The sequence below is a fragment of the Gymnogyps californianus genome, chromosome 1, assembly GCF_018139145.2.
Source record: "Gymnogyps californianus isolate 813 chromosome 1, ASM1813914v2, whole genome shotgun sequence".
NCBI lineage: Eukaryota > Metazoa > Chordata > Aves > Accipitriformes > Cathartidae > Gymnogyps > Gymnogyps californianus.
The window spans coordinates 80,152,152-80,178,603 of record NC_059471.1 but is presented as its reverse complement, the minus strand read 5'-3'; the positions used below and the strand labels follow the sequence as shown (position 1 = coordinate 80,178,603).

General features: G+C 38.0%; 1 protein-coding gene across 2 annotated transcripts in view; it reads left to right on the top strand.

Moving 5' to 3' along the window:
- Positions 1 to 26,452, top strand: part of ANOS1 (anosmin 1) — a 150,703-nt gene that overhangs the window by 79,806 nt on the left and 44,445 nt on the right. For both annotated transcript variants that reach the window (XM_050909558.1, XM_050909568.1), the window contains exons 3-6: positions 5,185 to 5,247; positions 8,445 to 8,667; positions 14,037 to 14,221; positions 21,641 to 21,770. In XM_050909558.1, coding sequence (XP_050765515.1) covers positions 5,185 to 5,247; positions 8,445 to 8,667; positions 14,037 to 14,221; positions 21,641 to 21,770 — 601 coding nt within the window. The remainder of the gene's footprint in view (positions 1 to 5,184; positions 5,248 to 8,444; positions 8,668 to 14,036; positions 14,222 to 21,640; positions 21,771 to 26,452) is intronic.

Genomic DNA, 26,452 nt, shown 5'->3' with positions numbered 1-26,452 from the left:
AGAAGAAAAGTAGTTGTTCAAACTGTTCAAAAGATAGTGTGTTCTATAATGCGATATTGCTAATACCTAATATTGTTCTACCAAGCTAGCATGCTATTAATTGATTTGGGCTGGGTAAATATTCAACTGTGCATTTACTTTTCTGAAACAAAAAAATGTGTTCTTCAGACAGCTCACAGTCCAATTTTTGAGACACAGAAAGTAATGATTTCTATTCCTATTGATAAACAGCAGATGTAGATAAAAAAACCCTCAAAATCAGTTATTTCGCTCTTGCTGCCTATGTTTTTCATTGTGTTTACTGCCACTGTGCTAAGATTTACAAATTGAAAATCACTTTTCTCATGCTTCCTTTGGGTGCAGTCTTATATTTAAGTGTACCCATCACAAAATGATTCTCTCTAAGAGTGAGGAACGCTATCTTCTCCTTTGACTTTGGTTAAATTCCTGACCCCAAGAATGTTCTCTGCTCAGTGCCTGATAGTGAGTGCATGCATTTTTCAGGTACTTGTCTTCATGACATGGCAGGTTCTTAGGAGACTGTACACTGGAAGGTGTTTTTTTCCTTTTTTTTTTAACCATCTAAGTTCCATTTAATTAAATACCTTAGGACAGCAAAACACTTAAATATATATTGTAAACATAAATTATTTATTTCTGACCTTGGTGTTGTGAGCAACTGGAATGGTGAATGATAATGAAAAGAATAATTATATTCCAGCTATAACACTTTGATTCCATTCTTTTTACAACAGTTTGCATATGACTTGGTTCCACTTTGGTGAAGGAAGAAGCCATATTAGACAAAAATACTGTGGGTAGACTCTTCTACTCTGAAATAAATAATTGTTTGCTGTTTAAATAGTTATAAATAGTCATATTCAGCTATTTAATTTAAATATAATATTTGAATAAATATACAGTATTTGAATAAATATTTATTTCAATTCTTAAATGATGTTTTGCAATTCATTAGAGTTTCAAAATCGCTGTATTGGTGTAACTCTCTCCATTCAGGTCAAAGGCAATGTTTCCTAAGCAAAAGTGTTGGTGGACTATTTTGAAAATCCCTTTACTAACTGATGTAAACGGCATGCATCATATGCTAATCTCATAGTTGCTTTATTTATAGTTTAAAAATTAGAACAAAAAAGATTTCTCTAACAGGGCCCTTAACTGCAAATTTAAAAAATGAAATAAAAACATATAAACCAAAATATTTTAAAGTAATAGTAATCCTTCTTCCTTGAATGAAACAGTACTTTGCCCTTGTTCCTGATTTTATACAGTCTGAGTATTAACAGATCTATACAAGTATCTGATATATATATTTATACCTATGTGTGTGTGCATATGTACCCCCCCCCCCCCCCAAATTCTGAAGGATGACAAATGCTGAGGTGCTTTCTGTTAGCACTCCTTTTGGCTTTTGATGCAATTGTTTAGTACTGAATAACAACTGCAGCAGTCTGGATGAAGAAATAAAGCCTACAACTTCCAGATTTAACCACAGGAGATGATAAAACAGATGCTTTAGGAGGATTCAATTTAGCAAGGCCAGTGTGATTAACACCCATCATCTTCTGAAGAGTGCCACCAGCCTGTAATGACTGGTTCAATGATGTGTTTCATATCTCTTCCCGCCCCAGCAGTAGAGCAGCCTTTGTGGTGGTGCCAGGGCAGCAGTCAGTGGTGGCTCCAAGGGACCAGTGACATCTGCCAAATGGAGTGCCGGGATGCTTCCCGCACTGCTGCCCTCCTGTCTGCTGGTGGTCTGCCATCTACATACCTAAGCTTAGCTTCTGAGGGTGGGTGGTAATGACTGCAAGGTATTTTTTATTACATAAAGTAGAGCCAAAACCAGCTGCCAGCTGCTGCTTGGCCTAGATTCCTCCTTATCTTGGATAGAGGGTTTCAGTATCCTTTTAACAGGCACACACATTTACACTAATCCAGAAAACCTGAATGTGTTTACCTGCTGGGTTGGAATAGTTTTCTCAAGGGTGTTTTAGGTATTTCCTTGAAACTCTTCTTATTGGTGAGAAATGCTGTATGCTTTCCTTTCAGACATCAAGGCTAAGCTAAACACCAGTGAAATAACTCCTGTTGGTCTGGGGGACCTTTGGGTCAGGCCTTTGCTGAGTTGCATTGAAATTATTAGACACGTAGTATCCAAATTTTAAATTTTAAGATGTATGCTTTTTTTTGTATTCTCTGAAGGCTTGGATTTAAGAAAACAGATGTTATTGCCACTAGTTCTGACATTTTCTTGATTTTATTTTTTATTATGCATGGAATGATACATGTCAGAAAACCTTCAGCTGCTGTTGATGTAAAGCCTGATTCTGCGTTTTCTTGAGAGAATTTTCAACTTGGTGCTTGCCTTGGCTAGATGGACTAAAAATGGGGGAGATCCATAGTGGAGGGAGAATTGTTTTACTACAGTACTGTGCAGAGCACTGCAAAATGTATGTTCTTCAATAAACTCATCTTGATGTACATTCATAGCAAAGCATGCCAAAGATGAGAAAACCCCCACAACTCTCTGCAGATAAAAGATACAGCTCAGAGTGACACATGTAAATGGGACAAGAAAGTTTAACAGAACCAGGCAGGCTAAAGTTTATGAGGACAGAGAGTTTATTGGAAAGTTGAAACATCTGGAAAAAGACAAATTTATGTACACAATAGCCCTTCTTCAGAGCTAGCATGTATATAACATATTGGATCTAGAACACATTTCCCTCTCCATATGAAAAACATCAACAGAGACTTCATGGGGGGAAAAAGGTATCTCTCTACCTGAGATTATTGCCATTCAGAGGATAAAGCTCACCACACAGTCGAGGGATCTCAAGATCTCAGCTGATTTAAGTCAAGGACTTAAAGGTGAGACCTGGATCCAAGCTTCCAGCTTTTCCAGCTTCCCACTTTAGGGGAACGTCATAACAGAGTAGCTGAGAGAATAAATGCAGAAACCTCAGTGTTTGTGAGGTGCTCTCATCTTTGTTATTGCAAGCTTAATAACTACATTTTTAGAAGGACAGTTCCAAATTCTTCTAGGGCAAAGTTATTGGCAACATTCCTGTCTGCTAGCAGTTTTTCTCCAACCTGCAGAATGATACAGCTCTACTAAAGCTAGGCAATCAGCTTCTGCAGCAGCCCATGGTGCTAGGCTGAGCCCAATGCTCTGAGGACTCCTCATACAGCAGGAGCAGGAAGATTTTTTTGTTTATGTATAGGTAAGAGTACTCTAATCAGAGGCTATAAAGCTTATGAAGGAGGCCTTATGGCTTGCTACATCATCTGTTTTCCTTGTAGTATTGTGAGAGCAGTCGGATTGCAGGATACTGCTCAGCCCTAGTTCATTTTGTCCATCTTTCCTTTGAAGTGTCTGAGCTGAGATGCCCATCGTCTCTGTCTGCCCTGATGGCAGGAGATGCTGGGGCTCAACTGAAAGTGGCCTAGGCTGTCCCGAGTGATTATTGAGACAGAGCGGTGGCCAGGCAAGGCATCAAGTGCTGGAGCCTACTTAGATTGCAGGTAAAGACATCCTGGTACAAAGGCCTTGAATAAACCTTCTGAAGCATACAGCGCCTTGGTGTTTTCTTCCAGGAGTACCAACTGTTTTGCTCTAGAGCCTGCAAGCAAGGTGGTCCAGCCAGCATGAACTTGGTCCTAGTTGTCATCTCAAGATTGTGGATGTGCTGGTTTAGATATGCTCTGTGTGGCTGTGCAGCAGTGAAGCAAGAATTCAGAGAAGGCAAGGATATGGAAATCCTGACAGCCTTGAGGATCACTGACAAAGTGCCAGTGTGGTCAAAATGTTGCCTATTTTGTCTTTACACCATTTATAACTGTAATTTGGGGCTAAATCCATCAGACAGTTAGGAGAGTTGTAAAATTGGCATGACAGTGGAATTGGGCTCAAATGTGCGGTAACTGTACCACAGGAGGAACAACACTCTGGAATTAATTAAACTTACTGAATTCAGTGACATTTTATAACATATCCTTCTAATTACTCTGTATACAGCACATTGTGAATTTTGAAGAGCTAGAAGTTGAGTCTAAAATACCAAAATATATATAGAGAAAGTGTTTGAGTGGTATTTTTCATTCCTGAAATATGTAACCTCTGTGACTAATGGTTTTATTATATTTTTCAGGCTTTATTGCTAGTAAGGAAAATGCTTAACTTTTAAAACACTGATTTTTTTAGTACATTAATGGTACAGGTGGACAGCTGAGGTACAGCCTATATGTATTCATGCTTGTTTTTGAATAACATGAATGTATTTGCATCCAATCTAATACTGTGTGTAAGAGAAACAAATTATATAAATACTGACTTGCATGTCAAAGGCCTTTCTTTTTGGTGCAATAAGTATCTTTCCACTATTACCAGAAGGAGTAGGTGTTATTAAGTCCCAACAATGCCAGTATTTTCCAAGATCATATGTCTAACAAAGGAAGAGAAAAAGTTTCTGGATGTGAGTCTGAATTCGTGTTTCAGCTGCAGTAAATGCTCTTAATAGTGTGATTTTTCTTTATGCTATACCATGAAGCTTGACTCTGGTTTGCAGAGTTTGAATCTCAACTCTCTGTGTAACCGTTGCAGTAGAGGTTGAAGGTGAAGAAATGATAATATGGTACTTGAAATAAAGTGGTTTTGCTAATAGACCAGTGAACATTGTCTGTGAATACAGGAATAGTGGTTAAACCTCTGCTGAGTTTACTCGATAGCTTGATGAAATAGTTTCTCGCTTGGGAAGGCAATGTGCCCGTCTAATCTTTAGGCTGGTCAGCGAGAAGATTTAACTTTCTGTAGTTCAGAGTAGTGCTTTTGACATTGTGTCTGTGATCCAGTGACACGGTGTTAAATGGTATTAGGACCTAGATTCAATAACACGGAAAATAGGATGGCATATAAACGAGTGAGGCAATTGCCTTGTACAATAAGAAATACTGAAAATATTTCTTGTAATCTAACCATGGCTTGGCATGACCTCGCTGTGCCACCATGACTCAATGACACAAGCTTATCCTCAGGAGAAGTGGATTTTTAAAGCCTATTATTAACTTCCTGTGGGCCAAACAAACAACTGGAGAAGAAATGGGGTCATTTTTGGTTGTTTATTTCTTTCTCTTCCTGACATTTCTCTGCCACCTGATTCTTCCTAGTGCCTGGAGCCGTGCAAAGAGTCCTGGGACCTGAAGAAAAACCATTGCCAAAGCTTCTGTGAGGTACGTCAGCCCAAGGGCACTCTTTCTCACTTTGTTCTAGCTGTCACTTTCATTTAAATTATTAGCTTCAATGAGACAGTGAACAAACATGGGATTTTTACGGCATTAGCCTTAATTTGGATGGGTACACATATAACAATTTAGCCATATTAAGTTTGAGTTTAAAAAAAAAGATCTTTTTTTCCTGACCAAATGATTTATTTCAACTTGAAGTTTTAAGACTTGATCCAGCTACAGTTATGTAGCTTCTCTCAGAAGGTGCTGTTAAATCCCTCCTGTAAGATGCTATTTCTACCACATGCCCTCTATCTTTTCTGGCCATGTGTAAGAAAGAGTATCTTTGTTTAAAAGATAAAACGTCATTGTGTGAAAACCCTTGTGCAGGGTAGCTAGAAAAGATGGCTTTCCTGTATGTGAAAGTCAATCTGGTTTCTAAAACAATCTCTCTCCAGGAGTAACTGGATTGCGGACTCCTAGTTCAGAAGACTACTCTCACAATACTTAACTATTCAGGAACAAGTCTTTGGAAAACTGTTTCTGAATCATGTTTCAGAATAACCTTGTGAATAAGCAAACCTAGGTCAGTTAAACTAGTACAAAAAATGAGATGGTTTTATTGGATTTAAAACGTGGCTTTGCTGAGTTGGTGGAATTCAGCTGTTACAGTTCTTAAGTGTTTCTTAGTACAAGATGGAAATATAATCCTAATAGAAAGTTGCTTTATTATAACTAAATCAATTTAAAGATACAACTTTATTCAAGTCTATGAAAGTGTATATTTATGAAGATTTTCAGCTTTTCCTATAAAAAAATAGAAGTGACCATAACTGATAATATTGATCTCACTGATATACTGATTTAAGTCCTCCCTCATCACTGTGGGTACTCTTTTTCTGGTACAAGAGCATGTCTGATGTTTAAATGATTTTAAGCATCATGAAGATGATTAGGAAAAGCAGTAATTTCAACTAAACCAAAAAATTTAGGTCCAACTATATGTAAATAGGGATTACTGGATTACTGATCTATGTAGTTACATTAGAACACAAAGTAAAAATTTCTCATGAAAACCAATCCTTGTAAGAGTTCTTTAACCCAATTAATTGCTGCTTCCTCATATACAAAACTCTAGGGTAGTGTAATAAAGCAGTTTTAGTGGATCTAATTTATGTCATTCTCATATATCACTTCTCACTCAGGCTGTATGTTTCCAGATATGGGTGAAAATACGTATAAAATTGGTTTAAAAGGAAAACATTTGTAGAACACTGTTCTATTGTAGTTAAAAACAGTGAGCATCCCTCTTTGATTAGTGTTTTGTGGTTAAAGCTAAATTTAGAACTTCAAAAGCCCATAATGAAGAGCAGCACATTTAGCAGCTAACTGAAAAATGAGCTGTGAAATAGGGTGAGGAGGAGAAGCCTTGAGGATGTATTATGCCTCAGGGAGCTATAAAGTTTTTAATTAAGTAGCTGCAAATTTGTGATGTTTTAGGATTTGAAATTAGCTTCAGACACACACACACACAAGCACGGGACCACTTTCCTTTCTCTAAGACTCATGTTTGCTCCATAGACATTGATTGAATTAAATAAGGCTGTTTTCCTTTGAGAGTGTTTTCAATCTTTTTGTATTTTGTAAAAAATCTGGAAGCAACAATTTAGCTTTGTGTTTCTCAAGGTCCCTGCTTGGTATGTTACTTCTGACCTACTGAATGAGTGTACTAATGTTAAAGGAACCTTATGTGTGAAGAAGAAAAGGAGACAGTTTACCTGACTCCTTTTTTTCCATAAATTCAGTTTCCTGCTGGTTTAGCTTCTTAACTGGCTAACCATGGGATCAGGTGCATTCCAATGGGGGGAACAGCAGGATTGCGTGTCCAAGAATCACTGGAGTCAGTAGGAGATATAAGGACTGCTCATTTTGGCAGCCTTTAGGCTGGTTAAGTCGTAACACCCAAATGCATCCTTAAAAACCTGATTCAAAAATTCTGGACTGTTCTGTAGGACAAGATGGGAGGGGTAATGTAGTGGCACAATTCTTGGACCACAGTGACTTTGGAGAATAAACTGACACATAGTCTGTGAAACCCTTCGGCCTCCATAATAGTGAAGCCTTTTCCATTTTGCCAGAAATATGAGAACAGTAAAAATAAGGGAGTAAAACATTTGAATATGGAAGGAAGTTGCAGACGTTACATGAATAGTTGGATGGAGAGTGGCTTGTAATTCCTGTGCAGGCTTAGGAATCTGTAAATCAGATCAGTCAGAGTGGAAGGTTTTTGATTGCTCTGAGATAGAAAGGCAGGCTATAGATAACCCCAGTTATATGGGTTGCCCATCTACAGTTCCACCAATCACTTTGAGGGAATCACTTTTGCTGTTTTTGCACCAAACTAAATAAAGCACCAGATAAAAGAGGAGGTGAAGTCCTCATGTCACACACAATGTTCTCGCCAGGGTGCTAGATGCTATTTTTAATATAATTTTAAGTGAACCTTGCAAACCTCTGAGTAGTAGACATGCTATAAAATGTCTATGTGTTGAAGCAACCTTTCATATATCTAGGACTTGTTTTCTCAAAGAAGTAGCATTTACTTTGATCTTTAATCAATATATTTAAGGCTTATTTTAATCATTTTATCAGAAATTTAGTTCCAGTTCCATGAAGAGTTATACAATTACTAGTATGCTGGCAAGAACATAAAGATGCTGCAAAATCTTCTCTTAGCCAACTCAGTTCAAATAGTATAATGAAACAAGATTTCATTTATTTATCTAGAGTGACATTACGTGAGATATTGTGGGTAAAGTGTTATGAAGTACAAAGGAAAGAATGTGGGGTAGTCCAGAAAAAAAGACTGTCTGACCATTGCTTCCCCTTTGTTTTGGGAATGTTTTTAATTTGTCATTGAGCAACTTTGTAGCCAGCCAATGTGGGGAAAACAAGGGAAAGCTGGCAGATATAAACAACTTTATTCCATTAAAGATGGTGGTCTTACTTAGGGGAATTCATCATTCTGTACTCGGAATGCTTTTTTAGAAGTGGCTTGAATATATAAATCTTCAGGGATAGTCTTGCAAAAGCTGAAAATCTGATTTTTCCTTTAGGAGGTCTTGGAAAACGTACAACATTTTTTCGTTTTTTTTTTTTGTTCCTGTTGAAAACTTTATGCAATTCTTTTGTTTTCCCTTTAGCCTCTTTTCCCCAAGAAGAATTATGAATGCCTAACTAGCTGTGAATTCCTTAAGTACATCCTGTCTGTGAAGCAAGGGGACTGCCCAGCACCTGAGAAGGCCAGTGGTTTTGCAGCTGCCTGTGTTGAAAGCTGTGAAGCTGATAGTGAATGTTCTGGAGTGAAGAAATGCTGTTCCAATGGATGTGGTCATACATGCCAAGTTCCAAAAAATCTGTACAAAGGTAGAGATTATTAATATGTACTCATACTGGGCTAATAACTTCAGGCCATAATGAAGTCTCCTAGAAAACCAGGACTTTCATTTCATAAGAGTTAGTATGGATGGGAAGAAAAAGTAGAGGCGCCTGTAGAGATGTGGCTGGCCACTGAAAGGGTGGAAAGCCAGAGCAAAATGTTGCTCAAGTTTCTGAATTTTTTTCCTCTTATGAAGCCCATGTCTGGAAATCTGTGGAATGTAAACATGTGGCTATTATGAATCATCTTAAGCAGAACAAACTTGCCAATTTAGGTGAAATCTCACTTAATTTGATGCAGATGAGAGAGAATGCAGCAGGAAAATATTTAACGATAAATAGTTCAAGTCCTATTAATCACAAATAACATTTATGTTTATAAGCCAACCATATAGGACTACCAAATAGGAAGTGTGAGATAATCTGGTAAAAGAACAAATCAACGCAGTATATTTGGCATTGGTGTTCTTAATGACCTAAGAACAAAATAGTGAAAGATTATAATATCCACATATATATATTAATTCATTATTTAAATCTAAGGCAATCTTATTCAAAAATTTTTAATTTATTTGAGTCCTGAGGTTCTGTGAAAAAAGGTTTTCCTTGACATCCATTGGCAAGAACATATAGACTAAGAAGTGATTTGCTTAGACAAACTCCAGATTTTAATTTGTTGGAATTAAAAAAAGCTTTATACATGAAAATATTCTGAAAATGTGCTTCTAATGCAGAACAATGAGCATTTATGAAAGGCATTTTCTTGTTCCACAGAGATGGAGTGTTTTTTTAGAAATCCATTCTCCTTACTTCAGTGATAGAAAATAAATATTAATCAGTTATTCTTCTGATAGCATGGGCTCTCTGTGGAGAGCCTAATCAGCAGAACTCTAAACTAAGCTCCAGACTTAGATCTGAATCCAGACTTATTTCCACCTGTGAATGGAAAAATGGTAAAATATGTGGAGATGGTGATTTTATTTTTAAGTTCATTGCTTTAAGTGAAATGTTGATGCATCTTTTTGAATATCCTTAGTGATGAGAAAGTATGTAAAAAATAATGTGCTTTGACTTTTGAATCCTGTCTTTGAGTGTACAGGATGGGCCATCAGGAAGCACTGTCTTATTTACTTACATAAATGGAGAAAATTTGATCTAGAAGTCATAGAGGTTGAGTAAGCATAAAACTGACGAAGACAGTACTCATTTGAACAGCAGGCAATACTGTGATCCAGATTTCCAGTGCAGAAGGGAAATTCTCTTGCTTCCAAGATACTTCAGAATGGCCCCTTTAAAACTATAAGGAATTAATACACTCTTACACACAGTACCTTTCAAAATGAAAATTATTAAAATGGGTTGCTTAGTTATTTCTTTTGTCTTCTTGAGACAAATGACCAGAGTGGTAAACTGGCATTCATATTGTATACATAATGATTTACATGATCAGGCTCCATACCACAACTACAAAGCATTCCAATAAATGTAACAGCTGGAAAAGGTAAAAACAAAACAAACAAGCAAACAAACAAACAAATGAAACAAGATGACATGCTTTTGGAGAGGACACAGGATATGACAGGATATGTATGATACATTGTATAACTGCACATTGGAAAGTCTACTACTGTTCAGCCTAATTATATAGGAACAGAACTAACCTTCTCTAACATCTTATCACCTATCTGCAGGAGGTGCTTGCTTGTAAGAGCATATATGTCTTGCAGAGGAAGGGCAAACCCAATACCATACAATGAATTCAGCTAATTAGCCTCTTCAACCTGTCTTTCTGCAACAAAGGACAAATAGAAGCGGAGCAGGCTTGCTATTCATTTCCTCCAGGGGTAAATGACCTTCCTGTCACTGAGGAAGAGCAAACTCTGCAAGCATGACTAAGATCTAGTGAATAAGTTTAGTACTTATTATCATTTTGACAGCACTTACAGCTAGAAAATGAACTCAGATTGAATCTAAGAGTCTGGAGAAGTTCCTATAGTTTTACTGTTGATCAAGCTCTGGAGATTAGTTACAACAGCAGATATAAAATACTCATCTGATTTACTGTATTTACAAACTGGATTTGCCCTCTAGTACTGAGTGCTAAAGCCCAGTCCTAAAAGAATATTAATGTAAGTACACTGCCATCAAAATCATATATTGCAAATGTTGTTGGATTAACATAACAAGTCCAGTAACTTGTTATCCTAATTGTTTATTGGCTTGCATTCGCTATAATCTTCAAACTGTCGATTGTCATTGTATTTTTTCATCTCTGTTGGGAGTATTACTAATCAGTTACATAGTCTTCACATTTTTATTTCCCTTTACTGGACATATCAAATGTTCTCTCCTACTCTTCCGTCATCTGCCTCATCCACCTCCTTTACGTCATCTCAACTAGTGAAGGACTTCAGAAAGTGTCCCTTCTCCATGGTCTGCCTAATTTTTTTTTTCTATATGGAGATAATGATGTTATAAATAACAGCAAGTGCCTAAAGTAAATTTGGTACTTTAGAGATAGAAATGGGGGCAATATCTCTGCTTAGAAATAAACAGTTTAAAAGTGCAGAAGAAAAAGGAAGGAAGAGAAAGGGATGGAAAATGCGTGATCAGGTTCACTTTGTCTAACGTGCGCATATATATCCCCAAGTAAGGACAAGGACATGTATCTTCTTCTACACTCAGCTAGTGACAGCTGAAAAAATTACCCATTACCTTTTTCCTGTTCAGAAGTTAGTGATCTCTTAGATGTGATGATACACCTACTTGTGTGAACTTTCCAGGACCTCTTTTTAACAAAGATTCAGGGTTCATGCTGTCTAAACCAGCCTAACTAGTTTTGTCTGAAACATGTAAGGGAGCAATCCATACAGCAGACCAAACTGCAGATCTGGTCAAGGTAAATTGTGAAGAGAAGATCATGACATTTAAAGGGTATGGTGGTATAACAATATCATAATAGGATAGCTGGGGCCAGATGGTCACCCACAGTTTAAAGGCTCTTTTCATGCTTAAAGAAAAATAGTTTTGAATTAAAAAAATAGTGTACGGTTTTAAAAGTGCACATCTCTGAGTCTTTGAACAACTGTATTCACAATTGTACTGATGCCACGAATGTACTCTTTACTGTCTGAAACCCTTCCATGGAAACTTTTTGAATTCGTGGGGAACCGACATTTAAGATACAGATTCTTATGATGCATTTATTGCATCATGTGTGTGATGCAGTGTGCATTTATTTTTCATGGCACAGAGATGCATGTGCTGTTTGAAAGACACCTTTAGAAACATTTTTCCTGGGCTCTGGTGTTGCACACATACGGCAATCAGTGATTTGAATTCTTCAGTTAAGCATTGCAGACTTCAGAGGACTAATTTGTTCCAGCACAATGAAAGGGCTGACCATTTACATAATAAAAAGCACATTGAAGAGTAATTGGATCTACACATCTGGATATTAAATTGATGGTACTGGTTCTACAAAAGTGTTTTAAAATGCACTTGTGCTGTGCTCTCGTTATTTGTGCTGCTGCGCTCCATCTGCACGCAATTACGTAACACCGGAGAGGCTGAGATACTTGCAATCAAGTGAACCCAACTGCCCCTAATGCAAAGCAGATGGAAGTTTTCTTAACATGCAAATTGTAGGATTATTGTACATCATAATTACGGAAGAATTTTCAAATTTGGAAATCTGAACTGACATGTTCTGTGATGTTCGTTATATTAGACTAAGACTGCAGGCTGTTGAAGGATATCCAGGGTTTAAACTGCTGTGATAACCAGATTTAAGTACTGGATTTTCCTCAGGTTGATTTTAGGTTTCTTCAAGGGCTACAAGATCAATTTTTATTTATTTGTAGCTAATTGTATAATCAGATTTAGGAGAAGACCTCTTAAAATATAAAAGTGGTTTGTTCACCTAAGGAAGTTTTGGTACTCAGTCATCTGTGGCAGACTGAGTAGGAAACAATTTATTAAACCAACACATACAGCTGGACTTACGTGGACACCCGCTGAAATGACAAAATAACTAAAGTGCCTATAACAACTTTCTAAGAAGGTTTATATGTCAGCATAGAAATCTTATTTGTGACATATCCTGAAGTGACAAAATGCTGCGCACTCAAATATTTGAGTTCTAAAGTCTGTCTAGAGAAATGTATCTAACACTCAATTTGTTGATTTAATCAAAAGATGCCAAATTTGAAGAGTTGTTTTTTCCTTCAAGCTACTGCAGATGTTTTCAAAAAGGTGATGTTACCAGCAGTAGAAACAACAGAAATAACTGTCCTTCAGTGTCATTGTGTAATGAGAAATTACTGTAAAATTTTAGAAAGACATCTTTGTCTCTGAAATGTAACAATTGGACAATATACATTAGATATATCTATTTCAAGATGCCTTGGAATTACCTTTCCTAGATCTTTAGGGAAGAGTGGAGAGTGACACATCATACAATACAGCTGTATGTGAGTCAATAAGATCATGCTGCCATGGAGAAGGCGAACAGCTTGCTTAAGTGTATCAGACTAATGTAAGATGTGTGAGATTATCCTGCTTGTCTAGTCTACACTGGTAAGAGCTTAGACACAGTCTGTGTCCAGTTTTAGGCTTGACTCTGGAGAAGGGCTGTGGGCCAATGGGAGATTTTCCAGAGACAACTGCAAGAATGATCAGAGGTCTAGAAACACTGATTTAAAAGGAAGATGGAGTGCACTGTGGTTATTAGACTGAAGAAGAAAACAATCAGAGGCATGGTAACAGTCTTGTGGTACATAAAAGGCTCCTCCATAGATGAAAGAAAGAATCCATTCTCCACGATCCATGAACATCATGGACAAGTATCGAGTTTAAGATGCAGCAGAGGAGACTAAACAAGGTAGTGAGAAAGCTTTCTAATGGTAAAGATAGAGAAGTAGTGGAACGGATTACTACGTGGTGCTGTGGAAATTCTGTCATTAGATGCGTTTAAGGACAAATTAGGTGAAAAACTGAACAACAGGTGTAGCTGATTCTGCTTGGGATCAAAAGGATCTTTCTCCAGGTTATCAAAGAATATTTGGAAAGTGTTTTCTGTGAGATCAGTTTTAGCTTACAAATTTCAGATCCTTTAGTTTTTAAATGAAATAAATAAGTTTGAAGATTTTTTAAAAACAAGTTTTAGTGTTAGTCAGCTATGAGCACTTCTGAAACTCCCATGCTTATCAGCCTATCCATTCCCCTCTTTTTTCCTTCTGTCTGACCAACAATCTCCTTTTTTTTTAGTTATTTTTTTTATACAGCTTCATTTACATATGGTTTAATTGCATCTTGTAAATTACTCACATATTTTTGTCTGCACGTTCCTATTACAGGTGTTCCACTGAAACCCCGGAAAGAATTAAAATTCATAGAACTTCAGTCTGGAGACCTGGAGGTGAAGTGGTCTTCAAAATTCAATATTTCCATTGAGCCTGTGATCTATGTTGTTCAGAGGAGGTGGAATCAAGGAATCCATCCAAGTGAGGATGATGCTACTAACTGGCAAACTGTGGCACAGGTCAGTTCTTTGTAAAACGGTATGGATCCCTAACTTCCAGACCGTGATCTAAAGGTCCTCTTCAGATTGGAGAAGAGTTAGATCACTTACAGGTGGGGAGGCTCATGCAGAGGGATCCCTTTATGCAGGGGTCTCTCTCCAGGTCACAACAGAGCTGCAAACAGAATCCATATCTCCAAGGCCTTACTTCACTGCTCAATGAACTGTTTTCTAGATTTACTCAGGAGAAATGAGCTTCAGTATTTTCACTTCCAGTTTTTCAGTTATAGAAACATCAAATGCTTTTGGTATGTATTGAAAATTACTTCATTAAAAATGTGTGAATATATCAGTAAAGAAGTAAATAATGGTTTCCTTGTCCCCAAAAAACCAAATACTCAGAGGTTTGTGTTTTCAAAATTAGTTTATTTTTTGGGTTTGCTCTCTATAGATAAAAATCTATAGAACTAGCTGGAGGCTTGATTTTCATAAGGCCAGTGAGTGCCACTTTCTTGTAAGCACATACTTATGATCTATTCCCAAGTCTCTGAAAGCCACAAATCTCTTGAAAAATGTAGAATTAGATACCAAAATCCACTGAAGGAAGCACATAAGAGACATAGTCCTGTTGAGGTCAGTGGGACTCAGTGCACAGTCTCCAAGCATGGCTTGGGTCTTATCAAAAAGATAAGAAATACGATTGGTGAAAAGGCTATTTAATTTTTTTAAATAAAACAAAGAGTGAAAAAAAGACTAAAACCTTTATTCTTTGTAAAGTTGATTTTTTCAGATGCTACCCTCCCAATTCAGAAAAGCCTATGATGTCATGCTCTTATCACTCAGTACAATCCAGACTGAAAATGTAAGATTCATGAGCAAATGTTTCCTAATGAGAAGCAGCCAACAGAGCATAAATTTTCACTTAGTACCTTCCCAGTTTCAGTCTGTTTTTTAACATGCTGACAGTCCACCTGGATGGCAGAGTTCCAGTCGTTTATCTTAACTGCTTCACCCTCATCCCTGCTGACACGAAAAGTCAAATGCTGATTTTGAAAAGACCTGCAAAATGTCATTATAGCTAGGAAAAAAAGGAAAGAGAGAATAAATAGAACCATCCACAAAATAAAGGAGTTTAAATTCTGTGACAGTCTGTGTTCATTCTCAATTCAGATTGCTTAGGAAAAACCTATTTTAAAATAATATCAAGCTTGTGAAACTGAACCCTCAGAAGTGAAATTCTTGGCTTCAATCTGGTGCTACAGGGGGCTGTCACTATGTTAGAGTCTTGCTCAGAAAAAGTCACCTGCAGCAGAGCCTGCCATGAAACCCTGCTTGTGCAAGCCCAAAGGAACGTGCACACCTCCAAACCTGATAAAGTTGCAGTGACTTATTTATTATCTCTCAGGTGAGGTGCAGGTCTTCAGTCTGCATTCTCCATATTCAGCAAACAACCTTCTGCCTTTGCTACCAGGAAAATACCATGTAGCAAAAATGAGCCAGATCTGAATTACTCCTCACTGTTATCATGCCATGTATATGTGCTAGACTGTAGAAGCCCAGCTCTCCTGGCTGGTGGATCCAGACTGCAAAGGTAGCACACTGCTGTGCTTTTTCTCATCCCAGTAACAGACCTCATGCACATTTCTGGAAGCATGTGCTATATATGCTCCACAGTAGTGGAGCATATACGAACCTCTGCCTTCTTGCAGTGGATGTACAGGAGAGAGTGTTTCAGAAACGTGTTCCTGTGCAAGAGTGATAAGAACCCTGACAGCTACCTTTCCTGGGGGTCTGTTACACATGGGCAGAAGGGACTGAGTTAATCACTGTGGCAGGAGAAGTCTCCTCCAACTGACATCTTTCTGAGAACTTTGCTGTCCCTTCTGCATCACAAGAGACGCGTGTTTGATTGTGTGATGGACCCCACTGGCAATGTCAGTTCAGAACAAGCTTCAGGATGCCTGACTGGCTTTGTGAACTGTGTATACCTTATGGGAAATACAGGCTGGGCACCCTTGAGGGGTGCTAGTAATCAGAATTTCTGCCTCTACAGAGTAATGTACCTCCATGGTGTTTGTAGTTTTAGACATCCCACCAGGCAGCCAAATTTGTTAAGTGTGGCTGCATGCAATGGAATTTATTTTGCAATATCAGCAACAAGGACGGATATAAAGTGATTGTGTGTGCAGCCTCCAGGCTTTTCTTGTCTGTATAACTGAGATTTTTTCTTGTATGATTCCAAAACATTGGAGTATGAGACTTTAATTATAGGCAAAGGCTGCGAAGAGCTCAGCCATTCGACTGAGAACTCCTGGGACATCTCAGTCCAGGGGAGATGATGCTGGCTCTTTCATTACTCTGCAACTTAAGCTAGAGAGCATGTAAAAAACAGTCGAAGATCAAAAAAGCTGTGGGTGAGGATCTGAATTTCTGTATGCCTATGCCCATATGTAGTGTAATTATGCAAAGTTATTGTTTGCATCTTCTTATAAGAAATTTCATAATATTTTATCAGAGTTCCTCATCCAATATTCTATTTTTATTATCTGTCCAAGAAGAAATGGGGTTATAATTTTCAATAACTTTATTTTAAGGTGTTTACTTTTCAAAAAAAATGTGCTGTTTTCTATTGCCTTTACGTGAGCTAATTTGCAAGTAATTTCTCATGTCTCACATAAATTTTTACTTGGTATTGAAAAAATAATTTTGAAAAAGTTTGTTTCCTTTGTATTATATTGTGTCATCAGGTCTTTTTTGATGTTTTCTTTTTAAGGAGGAAGGCTCAATCTATTAATACGTTATTTATTTAACTCTCCAAGTATACAAAGAAAGCAAACACATTGAAAACAATTTTAGTTATTTTTCACTTCAGGAAGAAGGGATTTTGTTAACTTTATTTTTTTACTGCACATTTTTGGGAAAACTTGACAAAACTAACCATTTGACTAATTTCCATTGGTTAATATAAAAACTATGGGAACTAAGATACTAGTTAGCCTAGTTAGCTATGATGTACAGTGGCCTAAGTGGTTATGCCAAGTTTCTTACACTACTGTTTTTTTAAGGTTTAACCAGCTGAGTAGGACCTGCTGCACTATCCTATAAGAATACCGTATATCTTGTTAACAAACTTACCATTCTGTTTGGTGCTAATGCTTTCTGAAAATAATAGTATTACTGTTTACATTGGAAACTTAGATATTTAGTTGTATTAAGCTAATTAATGAAGTTAATTCAGATATGCCAGGTCAGTTATTTTCAGACAGAACACGTCTGTGTTGTGTGAATGTATGTCAAGTATATGTGTGTGTGTATATATATACACACATACACAAATATATACGTATACATATGGGCAGACAATAATGAAGTTTACTTATTAGTTTATTCCTTTATTACAACAAATAAGGGGCAGTATTACTGCTAGCCTGATTTTGACAGACCTTAGTTCTTCACCTTGGAATTGTCTAAATTCTGTGGACAACTAATCTTTTTTAAAACTTAAAGTTTCTGAGACACCTAAAGTTCTGGTTCTGAGGATCACAAAAAGTTTCTCAGCCCTTGACAGTGAGAAGTCCCTGCTGGAGCTAACCACCAGTCCTGTACACTAAAGGTTTCTTTCTCCGTCTCGCAGGAGGGGCTTGCTTTGGTAACCATTCTTAGAGAGCGCCCACCTTGTGTGGGATTGCACTCACACGAAATAGGGGGGGTCTGCTGTCCTTTGATACAGTAGTGGAAGCAGCACTGTCAGGTTTCTTCTGTATCAGAGGAAACATAAACTCAGCTCTTCTGATACCCTGGATGGTATCCCTTCACTGTCTGAACTGCAAATTCTTTTATCACTGTGCGTTGTTTCAAAAGAAGGTGTAGAGCTATGAACTCAGCAGAGTAAGGCTGTCCTCTCCTATTTCCATTAAACCTTTGTACTACAGAAAGGAATACAGGATTGATAGTGTGAAAGAAAGGGAATGAACACAATGAAACAGTCCATTGATTACTGTAGTCCTTGGATAGGAGAGAGTCCTCTGTACCAGTCTTTGCTATGAAGACCTTCTTACACCAGTTATTATATATATATATGACAGAAAAAAATCCTTGGAGTGGCGACATAAGAATCCCATTTGAATGGCCTAACTGCTATGCTGCTGGGTCATATATTCTCTTTCTTCTCCCTCCTCATCCTAACTAATCCCACTTTTCCCTTACAAGAAGTTGTAACTTTCAGCCTTCCTTTCTCCGTGGAACAGTTTTGCCCGTGAATCTAGAACATGTTCTAATTCAAAATAGCATGCAACATCCAAGATGCTAGGGAATATTTTCTCCCAGCCTCTCAGACCAAGGATGGGATTGAAGATAGGTCATCCATGCTCTGGGTAAGTACTTTAATCATTAGTCAGTTGTATGAGCGGCCGGGCGAGATTTCTGTAGGCATTTTGAAGAGAACAGCAGATGATCCCATTTTGAAAGACAGGATGAGGGGACTACTTTCAGGAGAAGGCTCAGGGCTTAAACAGTTAAGGGCTGCTGCGAGAGGAGTAGAACTGTCAGTGCTTCCTAAATGGGGCAGCTCTGGGCAGATCTCAGCCAAATTCTCACCTGAAAGCCCAACCACTTTCTTCTTTGTGGCCATTGCAGGTGGCCTGTTGTCACTTGGACCTTAAATGCACTCTTGAGAAGGAGTGTCAAGCTATTCTCTGTATTCTCCAGGTTATGTCATTGCAATTACATGCTGCTCTTACATAAGGTTGTTGATCCCGTAATGATTTGAAGGGTGATCTTTTTGTTTTGTCATTTATTTATGATTCTTAAAAAAATATATTAGCATTCTAAGAAAACAATAAAATTGTTGTTTAATTTCTCTCATATTCAGGCAGAATTTTAGGTGTGTAATGAAATCCATTAGTTATTTAATACCACTCAGCATACCATTTAGTGGGCTTACATTAATATGAAGGATATTGAAAGGACTCTTGAATATTATGATCTGAGCTCCAAACATACTTAAGTAGTGAGAACTAACTAAACTAAAGCAATTAAACAAAAAATTCAGTTTACCATTAAGGTAGTATAAGATATCTCAGTAGTATTTAGCTCTTTCTTGAAATCTATTAAATCTATGTAAAAGTTGCTTAGAGGTGCCAAAGTAGTTTATAATGCGGGAGTTACAGATACACCTCCTGCATGCCATTGAGTTTAACAGGAGCTATGCCAGCAAAATGAATGATGAAAGTAATAGGCCCAAGGCATGTTCATAAATTAAAATAATTTTGGTGATATGCATTGACAGATTATTTGATCTTACAGTATTTCACGGTTGCCACGGAAGGCTGACACAACTGAAATCCTTTCTTTTAATCAGTCCTAGCAGAATAGCTGAGCTGATGCAAATGACAAACAAGATTCCTTAGCTGAGGAATTTGGGGTCAAGTCTATTCAGATTATGCTTGCCTTGTAACTAAATTCAGCAAATCTGTTTTTAAAAACCCACAGTGTTGTAACTAGTTAATTACAATTAAATATTGGTCCTGACCCTGATTGCAGTTGCAGCAGTAGCCAGAATATATCCTTGGGTTTTTTTCTGTTAATATAGTGATAGTTTCTATTACTCTAGTTCACTGTCGTGTCTTATCTGTAAATTCTTGAGTATGTGGGCCTGCATGCCGGAAAAAACTAGCACATTTGAGTGCTCCATAAAATGAAAATAATAGTAAAAGTTGGTTCAGGTAGGCTTTTTCTTCCCTAGGGGAACCCCTTCATTGGATGAGATAATTCACTCTACAGGTAACATAAAAGCTAAAAAAAGGAAAGAAGATGAGGCAGACAATGAAAGCATTGGGACTGTTACCCCTGCTTAAGCTAAAAAGACAAATACAGCGGTCTGAATGGAGAAGGACTCTGAGCAGCAGCAATATGTGAGGGGCTCAAAGTCTGCAATGCTTACCAGTCTGACAGCAGTTAATCGTGCAGTTTAGAAAGGCTCTCTTTCCTTTGCATGCACACACAAACGAGATATCTGTTTCCCTAAATTTTGCTTGTCACCAAATGAAGAGATTAAGTGCAAGATAACACCTACAAATTTTATTTGTCAGGGCTTTAAAAATACCATTGCTGGAGAGCTGAAACAACTTCCTCAAGTTCTGGCTATCTGAGTTAGGTCGGCAGCTGCTACTTTCTTACACAGATTGGAAAGGGAGCAAAAAGCAGAAATTATGCTGTGCCTTTTTTAGGAACTACTTGACATCATTGCAAATAACATTGAATCCTATACAGGGAAGGTGGGGTTTTGAAGTTATAGAAAACAGAGCTTGTAAAAATAAATTGATGTCACTACATTTTTAATGAGCTTACATGTATGGTCAGTAATGATAATCAGTAATGATTGTATAGTATATTTAGACATATACAGGACATTTGGTTCAGGTTCATGTGTTATTTTGATTAAAGAATTAAATTAAAATGCAATAAACATGACATCCTAAAATGAATTGAAAACTGGATAATTGAGAGGTAGTTGCAAAAGTAAAATCCTCAACAAGTGGATGAGTTTCTGATGAGTTCTACAAAAATGCAACGTCTTCTGTACGTGGTAGTGATTCAGCAGTTACCAGGAGGCTGTGTTCAGTTCTGGTGTTTGTACCTTAGGAAAAATAAGAAACAGTGCAGAAGATAGCTCTTTGAAAGTTTAAAGGGGAAAAAAAGATAGAGGAAAGCAGGGCTCAGAATAAGAGCATGTAAAGCACCTCCTACTGAAAGGGTTCAGAGTGCATCTATGCTTATGCCGTATTTCAGCAGTTAAGGCCCTCCCCACAGAAGCTGGAAATTGAACTCATGACACTAGCAGTCTCAGTGGGTGTTGTTGGAGAAAAGGTCATCTCCTATGACCTGAGAAAAGTCTGCAGGGGAGAGCTAAGGCTGTGAGTGTCTTTTTGACATAAGTGCCAAAGATCTGAAGAAGGCTTACATTCATTACCTGTGTTTCCTGTGAACCAGAAAAGGTGACTTCTCACAGCGCTGGATTTCATAAAGCCATTTTGGACCCCTAATTCTCTGAGAATTGAGAATTGGAGAAATCAGTCCTGTGACCTGGGGCAATGAGTTCCCTGAAACATCAACACCTGAACAGCTAAGCCCTATACACTGGTGAAGATCGTGATAATTGGAAAACTAATTTTGTGAATTTAACACTTCACCAGTTTTCTAAAGGTTACTTTTTCCAGAAGAGACCTGCAAGGCACTGTAGAATTGGGTGGTTATATGGTTTTGTTCACAGCTGTAAATGCTTTGCAGCGCAGAATGGTGCTCAGAGTCAGGTGAGGTGGTTGCATACAGCCTGCTGACACTGGTGCATATTCAGTCTGACTAACCAGTGTTGAATGGGAGATGACAGTACAACTAGCCGTGTCAGAACAACGAGTGTAAGTGTGGCATTTTCCCCACCAGACTACGGATGAGCGGGTTCGGCTGCCGGACATCCGAGCAAGCAGGTGGTACCAGTTCCGTGTGGCAGCTGTGAACGTGCACGGGACAAGAGGCTTCACGGCACCCAGCAAGCACTTCAGATCCTCGAAAGGTTAGTTTTTGTTTGCTACGTCTGGTGCTCACCTTCTACTCACTCACACGTGGAGTGCAACCTGATCTGCCTACTTTTGTGGCAGAAGGTTTTTAACAGGTGGGGTTTTGGGTAGTTTTGCCACCGGCTTTAGAAATGATGTAAGATTTGTTTGAAGTCAGCAAAGGAATTAAAGGTTAAAGATGTCATTATTCTTTTATCAGTAAGGGGTCTCAACGAATAAACCTCCTTTTAAACATTTTCTGCACAGTTGGTATCAAACAACATGACCCTGACCATGAAAAATGAAGGAACTGGGGTTTCAGTGTGTTATTCCGAGAGGTTTCTCTTATTTTTCTTTTTAGTTATGAGAAATATGTTGCTGCCATATGTTTAGCAGAGTATTAAAATATGTTGTTGCCTGTATCTAAATAATTGTAGCAGCATTGTTTTGATGGAACTGTGGGCTCTCTCAGTCTAACTTTCCCCTTGCTAGCACTAATTTTAAGACTTAAGAAAATAAAGGGTATAAATGCTAAATAGCATGTTTCTGTTCATTAGAAAGGCATACCAGACAATCCACAAAGTATTGTAGGAATTTTTGTTGCCATTTCTGGTTTTGCAAGGGTTTGGGTAATAAAATAACTTTGAAAATTATTTCTGTACCAGTAAATGGTACTTGGGGCATGAGGGAGATAGAAACGGATCTCCCGTCCTGTGAAGTTGCTGGCATTGTCCCTGGTGTGCCTTTGACCCACATGAAGCAAAATTTTCCCGGATAACTCTCAGGCATAGTATAGGAGTTAGCACAGACTGAAAACTATTCCCGACAGACATATGGGCTGGATGTGGTCACCCTCTCTTAAAGGCAGTCAATAATGTGGGCATAGCCAGACCATGCTAGTTGACTTTAGTGCCAAAGAATGAGATCTAGCACTCTTAACTCTACTAATAGAGGTAGTTTCTAATAGGAAGACTTGCCTTTGTTTTAGTAGTGGCAGAATCTTTACACTGGTATAGCACATACTTCGAGGAAGGCATTTCTTCCTCTTTCTGCAGACAGAATTATCTTGCAATACAGGCAGTTGCCACCTATGGGTTCCCGTGCTAGCTTTTAGCTTGCTGTTTGGCCATAGTCAGTCCTAGAAAAAATCTTATTGTGGATGCAGTTATAGAGGCATGCAAGTGCTTTTGCTGGTATGGATGGTTTAATTACTTACTGAATAAGTACACATTAGACTTAATAATTTTTTGGAGCTATAACCACATTTGTGGTAGGAAGGCTGGCTGGCATAGCTATCCCATTACTGCTGTGACCACAAACCTTTTCAAGTATAAAAGAAGTATTATTTTAAGAATTTATTATACTTAAGTAGCATACCATTTCAGTCACATCAAAAATGCAGTTCCTTCAAGCTGTGTTGAACTTACTGCAAGGACTCAGCAGCAGCAGTAGCTTTCTCTGCTTTTCTTCATGAGCAGCACTTCAGCAGATACAGCACTTTGTTGCTGAATCTGGCACCAACTTTCTTTTAAACTGAGATCATTGTCAGTTGTTTTACTGAGTTTGCAAAGATTTTCCAACTATTCTGCTTGGAACCACTATAATTGCAATTACATAAAGGTATATCATGATAACACTGAGGTTTTGGCTTAAGCATGACATTTTCAGGCAGGATTTGTATTACTTTCCAAAAAATTCGTCCCCTACTGAGTGTGCTAGCCACAGGAGTATATTGTTCAAAATACCTACGTTGGTAATGAATATAAGAACATCCATGGTAAGTCATACTAAAGGTCTCTTTAGCCCAGTATCTGACCCCAGCCGAAAGTGAGTGTTTGGAGAACAGCATAAGAGCACGATAAGCACATAGGGATATTTCTTCAGAATAGGCTCCCAGCTGGCAGAGATTTGTGTTTAAGGAGCTTGTGGTTTTGAAATGATTACATGTCAGATACCAGAGTCCTCTTTTTCTGTGGTCTGTGCAGCTACCCCTGAAGCACTTGCTCTCCTTGAGTACTGCTCACGGCTGTCTGGTGGAGGTGGGGAGCACTTTTAGAACTTTGTGACAAGGACAGCAGGAGCCAGTAGTACCTCTGCATGTTCTTACCTAATAAGCCAAAATAACGGGATCTTGATAATGGCAGAAAGTATGTAGCCAGCGTTGTTCAAAAGGCTTCTATAACCCTCAAAATAACAATTTTCAAATCTAAACTCCAGCCCCTGGCAGAGAATCGTGAATTGCCAGACAAACAACAAGGAGTTCAGTTAGCTATCAGCTGTGTAGCCAAAATCATCCTACTGTGGCAGGTCATTTGACTATTTTAGAGGCTTTGGTATTGTCAGTGGTTATTATAAAGATACCATGTTCGCCAGATGAAACGTGTAGAAGCGCTAGGTGACACAGATGAAGATGCTGCTAGGTGGTGACTGTCGGGAATGATACTGGGATGCTTCAATCAGTATCTCTTAGCCTCCACGTCCCTGAGTAGGCGCTCATAGTGGTAACAGTTATAGTGTCATATAGACATTTAATTACTACTTTGGAGCTCAGTGGGAAGTGGCGGCCCCTGCCTGGCAGAGAGGCAAGAAACTGCTGCTCAGATGTGCCTAGTTTTTTGAGTGCCAGCATCTGCTGGCCCCTGCTGAGCTCCTACAGGCACATTTAACCTCCAGTTTGGAAAAGGAAAGTGGACTTTGGCACATCACCTTTGGAAGGTTGCTGACTGTCTGTGCTACATTTATGTGAACTGTGGACAGAAATTCACATTAGTTCTTGTACTGTTTCAATTCATCCTGTTGTGCCAAGACCAAGAGAAGATTATTATCTTCATCAGACTTAACTGAAGTTTTCTTCAAAAAGAAACCCTTTGATCAGGAAACACGACAGCAATTCCTAAGACAGTTTCTCACACAAGATGCTGAACTTTTACCAATTGCTCATAAGTTACAACGAATAGCAAATTATTTGGGTTTGTTTTTTCTTTAAAGGAGGACAAACATGATATATAATCTGAATCTAGGGAGGAGTATGGCACCACAAAGTCTCTGTCACTAAATATTTTAAGCTGTTAAAAAAGAACATTCAAAAACATTGGTGCTATAATTACTTGGAGAGAGACTATTGTGGTTACCACACTACTGTTTTATACTATTTTGTGTTTTTTTGCAAATAAAAAAATATGATCTCTAAGTAGACACAGCAAAGTGAGTTTTTGTTTTATTCAAAATAATGTTAAGTCCTCTGAGGTATGTAATTTCCATTAACTTTTCTATCACTAAATAAAACTTCTTATTATCCTAATTAGTTTAATTTCCCAGTCATGAAAAAGACAAAACCAGGAAAACAAGAGTATTTCATTAAGCTTTCCAGCTTACCATTCTTCATCTAGCTATGTTTTGAGGTTTTATCCACTGCAGCTTTTGATGCTCTTATACTGTAAACGTTGGAGGTGAAGGTTTATTAGCTGTTTTACACTGCCTCAGGTGTTCATTTATGGCATTAATCTGTAAATAATAAATAATCAGTGACACAGCTGAGATAATTTATGAAATATTCAGAGCTTAAGCAGAGAGAATTTTTTTATGCTGTTTATTTCTGTTTTATAAAGGAAATGAAGGATTTGCATGTGCATGTCTGGCATGGCCCTTCACAGGGAATGAAGTGATGCTTCATTTTGCCACAACGCGATTCCAGAATCACAAGAAACACAGATTAGACTATACCTATCTGGAGCAGAGTGGCTAGAAGATGAAGTGAATACTGCACCTAGGAGAGTGGGTTCTTTCCTAGAACTAGAACTCCACACATGGATTTTCAGATTGATAGTCAGCTAAAATTGATCAAAACTTTCTGCTATTTTGACAGTGGTTTCCACTTCACTTTTCAGGGTTTTTAAATTGCGTGCTTTCCTTTTCATCTTCAACTGAGTGGCAGCACTTTGCAATAACAGCAATAAATAAAGCTAACAAATGCCTGACAGAACATTTTTGATCCCCAAAGCTACAAATATATTTCTCTTGATATTTTGACTGGCTTTCTCCAAGCTGCTTCTTTTTCTCTGGAAGCAGGAGAGGACTGTTCCTACAACCCATAAATTAGTCTCCTTGGATGAAAAGCTACCTGTGCTTTTCTCCTATTAAGCGGACACTGAATAGCCTAACCCAACTGGTCAGAAGCTGCTCGGCACTAGTAATAAAACTTTTAATTTGTTGCATTTGGGTAAGAGTTTTTAGGCTGTCTTTTTCCTAGCTTTTTATGATTTATGATAAGAATGAACTCTTAGTAACAGAGACTGCAGTTAACTAGAGGGATCAGTGTTAGTCATTTCCATATAATATATTATCTTGCTGGTCTGTAGTGAGGTACTGTGCCATTTTCCGAGACGAAAAGAGGCTATAAGATGCACATAATGAGCCCAAACCATCCGATCCTTCCACCTCTGCTAAAGGTTTTTATCTTCAACATGAAGGCAGTTGCTAGCATACAGAGGATAAATTGTCAAGCAAAAGGAAGCAGACAACATTGTTTTCACAGCACATAAGTACCATGCTGGATGTGATTTCATGCATACATTACTGAGTGTTAGTAAAACCAGAACAGACACCCACTCCCAGCAATAAAATTCTTTCTGTTGCTCCTTTGGGACCAATGATTTTTTTATACTGTTGCACAGCTGGTTTATGTGTGCCATTTCCATTG